This window comes from Chionomys nivalis, chromosome 12, assembly GCF_950005125.1.
Source record: "Chionomys nivalis chromosome 12, mChiNiv1.1, whole genome shotgun sequence".
NCBI lineage: Eukaryota > Metazoa > Chordata > Mammalia > Rodentia > Cricetidae > Chionomys > Chionomys nivalis.
Window position 1 is genome coordinate 59,873,301 of NC_080097.1, and position 7,847 is coordinate 59,881,147.

Sequence of the window (7,847 nt, forward strand, 5' to 3'; positions counted from 1 at the left end):
AAAGAGAACAAAATCAGTACATTAAAGATTGCCTGTATGCCCAGCTTATTCCGAAACTGTTCCCAAGAGCTCAGGTGTGTGAATCAACCTGGGGACCCACTGATGGGTGAGTGGAGGAAGAATATCACACACTCTGTTTAGCTATGAACTGTGAACTCCTGCCGTATGCAACGCCGTGAACAGAACTAGAGGACATTGTGTTGGCTGAAAGAAGCCAGACGAACAGAAGCAAATCCGGAAGTATCCAAACAGATTTATTCCAAGTGAGAACGTAAAACACCTGCCTTCCTTCACCATTGTTAAGTATGCGTTCCCTATATGACCCGGACCCCAAGCACACACTAAGGCTCTTCACCTACATCCCACTGAGCCCTCTGTTTTCTGCTTGAGGACCTCAGCTCCGTCTCTAAGTCACGCTGCGTCTTCACACTCTAGGGGTGAAGCCAGCTACGAAGATGTTCTCCCCGGTGATGAAGCTGGCATCTGAGGAGCATAGGAAAGATACTAACCCAGCGCAGTCTTCTGGCTCCCCTAACCTGAAGGAAAGAAGAGATGAGGTCACAGGAAACACTGAGCTCTGATCCGGACTTCCGCAGTCTGAGACGGGCGCCTAGCATTCGCCAGGTTCAGTCAGAGGTGATGGCTGTTGGACTCATATCTGCCCTCCTGCCCCCAACCCAGGACTCCCAAAAGGGGAAGCAGCTGGCAGAGTGGTAGAAAAAAACCCACGAGGTCTTTTTCACCTTGAAATATAATTTTCCCTAAAACTAAACACAGAGCACCAAAGCCCGGAGCCCTACCTACCGCTGTAATCCGTAGATTTTATTCAGGTCAGGCAGTATGTCCATTATTGTTTTCTCCTAGGAAGAAATTTCAAAGTGAGTGTGAGGCAGAGGACTGCTGATACAATGGCGTGGGAAGAGCATCATGGCTGACCCACACCTCTGTGGGAGCCTGAGATGAACACTAATCTGCTGGAAGAAGACGGGGAGCCTCACTCATCTGCAGAAGAGTAAAGGGTTGCTGCCCAAACTCTGACCCTAGGAGGGGGCTCCGGCTGCATGTCCAGGCTCTGTGGGCCTCCATTCAGATGGAAGCCTGAAAAGGGACCAGAAGGCACATGGAGAAAGGGTGGGGGGATTGAGAGCAGAAGGCATTTACCACTTTCTCCCCTAGGCCAAAGTCAGTCCTGGTAATTCCTGGCAAGATGCAGTTCACGCGGATGCCTTTTGGAGCCAGCTCCACAGCCAGAGACCTGCAGAGGCCCAACAGGGCTGTCTTACTGGTGTTGTAGGCGCCCAGTTTCTGAGAAGCAAAGAAGGGGGCAGCGAATCAATATGGTAGCAAGGGATCTTCCTGGAACACAGGGTATGAAGGTGTGCCGGACTGTGGGACTGAACAGATGCTCCCCTTGTTCCTCACCACCCCCATGGGAGTTTTCAAGGAGTCAGGTCCTTCTCTGGGTCACCCAGTTGCTGTCATGCTATCCAAGCTTAGCACAGGAAACACTGCACTTAAACTTTAGAAGTCAGTTAGGAATCTGGGATTAGGAGATAGAAGGCCCTGTCTTGCCAGGAAACAAACTGGCATCACTTAGAGGCAAATGGCAGATTTTGCCCTTTAAGGGCAAAATGAGATAATATCTGATCTGAAGCATTCACGGTGCCGTGCTTTGGAGTACATATTGAACTTCTTCTTCTTCTTCTTCTTCTTCTTCTTCTTCTTCTTCTTCTTCTTCTTCTTCTTCTTCTTCTTCCTCCTCCTCCTCCTCCTCCTCCTCCTCCTCCTCCTCCTCCTCCTCCTCCTTCTTCTTCTTCAATCTAGAATGGCTAGTCAGTTCCCCCACTTCCCACTGCAAGGCCTGACAAGAGTCAAGGCAGCTGGCCCTCAGCGGGTGGGCCAGAGGCTGCCATACTCACCACCACTGGTATATAAGATGCTAAGGAGGACACCAGAACAACAGAGCTTCCCCTTGAGGAGAAAGAGACACGAAGTGAAATTAGAGACTCATTCAATTAAAAGCCACAGGAAACTGTGTTTTCACACAAAGAGGAAACAGCTCAGAATTCACGGTGAAAATGCATGGCCCCCATCACCACCCACATGCACTCACCCCCTCTTCTCCATGTGGGGCAGCAACTGGCTTAGCAACAGAGCTGGGGACTTCACATTGACATTCAGGATCTGAAATCCCAAATAACACAAAGGTTGGACTGAGAGATGAACACCATTGTCTGCAGCCTGTTGTCCGGGCACCAGAACAGAGCAAAACTCCGTAAGTATGGTGGGTAGCTGAGACACTGAGTCCTTTTACTGTGTGTGAGGGTGTCTTAGTTAGGGTTTTATTGCTGTGAAGAAACACCATGACCAAAAAACAAATGGGGAGGAAAACGCTTATTTGACTTACACTTCCACATTACTGTGTGTTATTGAAGGAAGTCGGGACAGGAACTCAAGCAGGGCAGGAACCTAGAGGCAGGAGCTGATGCAGAGGCCATGGAGAGGTGCTGCTTATGGGCTTACACCCCATGGGTAGCTCATCCTGATTCCTTATGGAACCCAGGACCACCAGCCCAGGAGGGATTGCATCACTCACAATGGGCTGGACCCTGACCCATCAATAACTGATTAAGAAAACGCCTTACAGCTGGATCTTATGGAGGCGTTTCCTCAAATGGGGCTCCTCACCCTCTGACAACTCTAGTTTGTATGTCAGGTTGACATAGACCAGCCAGCACAGAGGGTCAGAGTTTGTCAGGGGCGGACATACTTCTGAGGCCCCAAGTTCCCCCGGCCTCAGAGAATTACCAAACTCAGCTTCCAGACAACCTCCACTACAGTCTTCCAGGGGAAAGGCCAGGAAGCATGGGGAAGAAAAGGAGGAGAACTTGGTTATCGATGACTGACTGGAAGGAGGAGCATGGGTAAGAGAAAAGAAATCTGTTCTCGGCACCTAATCTACCTCATGAAGTGTTTAGAATGGGGGCTGGTGATGCTCGTCATGTATGTGTTGTTGTGGATATGATTTTGGTTGAGTTAAGCATTTATGCAATGTTGGACATCAAATCTGGGTCATCTTTTTAAAAAGAAAAAAGAAAAGAGCTGGAAAAGTCTGAATGTGGTGGATGGGTAAGGTAGAGGAACTGGAAGGTAGATCAAAGAGGCTGTGGAACTTGAGAACCAGAGGGAAAAGTGGGGCAAAATCTACCAAGAGAAAATGTACGGGTGGCCAAGGAAAGAAGAGCTACAGAAAGGAATGGTACGCTCAGATCACAGGCCCATTCCCCACCCCCAGGGACAGGAGGGGGCTCAGATCTGACTAGTCATAGGCGAGCTCATCAGGAAAACAGGGATGGGGGTTTGCAGAGGCAGGGGGAGCTTCCTGACTTCCCAGTGACTTCCAATTGAGATGGCAGAACTAGGGAAGAGCCCCATCTGTCGGTTTCTGTGGTTCTTTAGAACAGCCAGACTGAAGGTTCACCAAGGTTCCAATGAATCCAGATTGTGACAGTTTCATAAACCTGAGTCAGAGGGGCTCTGCCATGGCCAGACCCCTCCCCCCAAAAAAAAATCTGTTTCGGCATCTCAGGACTTAGTAGCAGTGACCCACACAAGGAGAAGCCACACAGAAGCTACAGAAATCTGGCAGAGACTGGGCATGGACAACACCCATTGAACTGAATTATGCAAAGTCCGGCTCAGAGAAGCCCCATCTCCATCCATCAGTACCAGTGTAGACACAGCTGTGTGGAAACCCGGGCATCTGCACATGCGTTTGTGTAATCGTGAGTACACACACACCATGTAGGGTGTGGAAGGTATCTCCTCACCTTGTCCCAGATCTGTTCACTGGTTCCCAGGGTGCTTCCCACAAAGGGATTCACTCCTGCCACACACACCAGGAAGTCAACAGCCCCGGAGTGTTCCAGGGCCTGCAACACAAAGGGGAGGGCACAGGTGAAGACATGGAATCAAGAGAGGTAATGACCCAGAGAAATCTGAAATGTCCCCCACAGGTTCATATTCTGGCTGTTTTTTTTTCCCCCAGCTATTACACTGTTTGGGGAGGTGATGGATCTTTAGGAGGCAGAGCCAAGTGGCAGAAGGTCACTGAGGGCATAGATCTAATCTACCTACGTGAGAAGTAGAAAAAGACCAGATCTCCTGAGTAAACTGGGAGCATGGGGACCTTGGGAGAGGGTGGGATCGCAAGCTAGTACAACCCCTTTGGATGTCACTGTGGTGATTTCTCAGGAAATTAGGAAACAATCTTCCTCAAGACCCAGTAATACCATTTTGGGGTATATATCCAAAGGATGCTCAAATGTGCCACAAGGACATGTGCTCAACTATGTTCATAGCAGCTTTGTTTGTCATAGCCAGAACCTGGAAACAACCTAAATGCCCCTCTACCGAAGAATGGATAAGGAAAACGTGGTACATTTACACAATGGAGTACTACACAGCAGGAAAAAATAACAACAGCTTGAATTTTGCAGGAAAATGAATGGAGCTAGAAAACATTATTTTGAGTGAGGTAACCCAGTCACAGAAAGACAATTATCACATGTATTCACTCATAGGTGGTTTTTAAACATAAAGCAAAGAAAGCCAGCCTACAAACCACAATCCCAAGAACTTAGACAACAGTGAGGACACTAAGAGAGACTTACATAGATCTAATCTACATGGGAAGTAGAAAGTAGAAAAAGACAAGATCTCCTGAGTAAATTGGGAGTAAGGGGACTTAGGGGAAGGATTGAAGAGAGGAAGGGAGAGGCAGGGAGGGGAGCAGAGAAAAATGTAGAGCTCAATAAAAATCAATAAAATTTAAAAAAGAAGGAAGCAAATAGCATTAAAAAATAAAAATAAAATAAAAAGAAGGTCACTGGGGGCAGTCCTTTAAAGGCTATTCTTGGCCTGCCCACAGTATAGACTACACTTTCTGCTTCCCTATCTTTGTCTACAGAGATGGGAACAGACTTGGCCACGTACTTCCACACCCATGCCTTCCCCAGCATGATGGACTGAAGCCACAAACCAAAAGAAACCTTTATTTAAGTTGTTTCTGCCAAGTATTGTGACCGCAGTGACTCTCTGACCATCCTGGGTCTGTGCCAGGCCAGAGCCGGATCCTGACAGAGACTGAATAAAACGGCAATTCTTGCCTCCTTGGATGCATCTAGTTTCTGCCCTGTAAGACCTGTGATTGGCTCCTGGGCCTCACCCTTCCAAACCTCTGCTCCTAGGGGACCTGCTTCCAGCTCTTCCATTTCTAGTTGGTTCCTTCTCTGCCTTTGTCTCTGGCCTGGACCAATCCTCCTTTGTCCTCAGCACCTGTCCAGTCCCTGTTCCTTCAGATCCCACCTCACCACTCACTTTTGCCAGGGGATCAGCACAGGACCTGAGCCTAAAGCTTTTGTTTCAGAGGTTAGCCTAATGGGTTATCAATACAGTACATGTTGGGTCAGGGCTACACAGCTCAGACTTTATTGTGGAGACAGAGCACTTGGGGTTACAGCAACTCTGGCCCCTTTAAGGTTCTAGGCAAGCTCCTCGGTCACGCCCAACCACTAGTCATCTCGGATTAGCACGAGCAGCGCAGCTGTTTCCTTCCAGTCAAGAAATCGGACTACCCTGAGAATGTGGGATTAGCCTTATTTACAGCCCTGGAGACCCCAGATCCCTCGTGCCAGGGTTAGATCAATGTCTTTCCGTCTATCCCAGCCCATGGCTCCTTACTGCGGTCACAAGGTGCTGGCGGTCCTCAGCCTTCCCCACATGGCACACAGTGCCCGTCACACTCAGCCCCTCCTCCTTCAATGTGGCCACTGCATGGTCCACATTCTGCTGCTTTCGGCTGCTGATGACCACGTGGGCCCCATCCTGGGCCAGACGCCGGGCGATGGCAAAGCCAATCCTGTGGGCAGAAGTGGAGATGGTGGTGATGCTTTCGGCCCTCTCCGTCTTGTTTCCAGGCGGACTCCAATGACTACATCAATTGTTTCCCTGATAATGCCCAAGAGTGGCTTCAAAATCTTCAATAGCAGACATTTTGCATACCTGCTACATGCCAGGCCTTTATAGTCTTTTTATTTCATTATCACAGCTTTATTATGATAATTATATTATACAGATGAAAATGTTCTCATGTTTTATTAAAGGAGCTTTGAAAAGAAAAGGCTACACCATCAGAAGAGATGTGGCTTTGGTGGCATCAGGACTAAATTAAAGACTCTTCCTAATTAGTTATCCCTGTTACTCTCCTCCCCGGCCTCAGGGCTCTGGCAGGGATTGCACACTTCCTAAACTAATGCTTTCCCGCTGGTCTACAATTTTAAAATGTTTCTGCTGGAGGACGTGCTATCCTGTAGGTCTCCTAACACTGAGGAGGTCTGGACTCTTGACCGGTACTGGTTAAGCGGCTCCAATCATGGAAAAGAAAGAGGCATGTGCCCAATGTCTTGTCGAAACTTTCTGGGTGGTTGAGAATTTTAAATTTTATGAGTTATGAATTTTGAGAATTGGGAGCATACAAAAGACTTAAGACATCACTGGGATCTGGATACTCTAGTTCTTTTGTTTCCCCCAGAAATTCTAAACAGTTCTGAATATATTGATGATGTTAAGACCATAAAAGATCAAGAGGATGACGATCTCCCCTCTTCGTGATGATGGTAAGGACTCATTATAAATGCATATTGTTACAGGATCCAGAAGACAGCTGGACCTGGGGGATGTGGGCCTTGCAAGGGTACATAGAGCACCCTGAGCTGGTGGCCAGACATCAGCCTTCACATGCCTGGTGCTATATGCAGGATGTGGTCAATGAGACCTCTGAGTCTAAGGCGCAGTAGATGTCAGGCTTCTTTCTGTTGGTAGAATACTCAAAAACCACTGGCCAGGTAGGTATGGAAGATAAGGAAGCAGATGTGCTATTCTAGTGGTCACTGTTTATTAGGGACTGTGCCACTAACGATGGTCAGAGACAACATGCAGACACTGCCCTGATTGTCTTAGAGCAGCTGGTTCTATAACTACAAATCTTCTGGAGCTCAGAAACCTGGTATTTTAGGGAGAGCTGTCGAGACACAGAGTTAAACACCAGAGCTGTGTGATGGAGGTGGGGGGGGGGACCACAGGGATATATGAGATGAGTGTATCCATGGGTACCATGGCAACATCTCCTGGTAACAAGCCAGCTAGGGACTTCCATCACTCACCCTTTTGTAGAGCCAGTGACCACAGCCACTTTATTAGCCAGGGTACATTTCTCATCTGCTCTTTTCTGGAACATTCTTGCTGAGAGAGGGACTGAGGCACACTGATAGCCCCTAAGGACCCGTGGGGCAGACCTGAGAACGGCAGCCATTGGAGAGATACCTGCGACAACAATCACAATTGTGGACACATTAGGACCTGCGCTCTCTCGGGTCCTCCACGAAGCCTCTGACAGGTGTCCCACCATCCTTCAAACTTTCCAGACGACATAGAACCCTGTTGTGGCCTAATCTTTTTGTACACTGTGAAGACGTGTCTCTGCCTAAGGTGCCTTCTGCTTGGTTTAATCAGGAGCTGAATATCTAGGGCCTGAGAGAGTAAGCAGGGTTTCCAGGGAGAGAAAGGAACTCCAGAAGAATCTGAAGCTCGTGGGATTAAGCCAGTGAGACGAGGAAGGAATCAGATATACAGTATATGAGGTAACAAGCCATGTGCCAGAACGTATATTAACATACATGGGTTTATTTAAGTTATGAGAGCTAGCTGGGAACAAGCCTAAGCTATAGGTCAAGCATTCATAATTAATAAGAAGTTTCCATGTCATTATTTGGGAACTGTCAGTCGTA

At 48.1% G+C, this 7,847-nt stretch overlaps 1 protein-coding gene across 2 annotated transcripts; it reads right to left on the reverse strand.

Annotated features, from left to right (window-relative positions):
- Positions 1-424: 424 nt before the first annotated feature.
- Positions 425-7,372, reverse strand: LOC130885115 (dehydrogenase/reductase SDR family member 2, mitochondrial-like). 2 transcript variants are annotated; one of them, XM_057786532.1, is made up of 8 exons: positions 7,224-7,372; positions 5,743-5,920; positions 3,831-3,932; positions 2,114-2,184; positions 1,920-1,971; positions 1,165-1,305; positions 805-860; positions 425-536 (listed from the first exon to the last, which is right to left on the reverse strand). In XM_057786532.1, the coding sequence occupies exons 1-8, from the start codon at positions 7,370-7,372 to the stop codon at positions 425-427; spliced, it is 861 nt and encodes a 286-aa protein (XP_057642515.1). The 2 variants fall into 2 exon arrangements, with proteins under 2 accessions (XP_057642515.1, XP_057642516.1); XM_057786533.1 differs by lacking the exons at positions 805-860; positions 3,831-3,932 and having other exon boundaries at positions 425-577; positions 7,224-7,355.
- Positions 7,373-7,847: the final 475 nt, after the last annotated feature.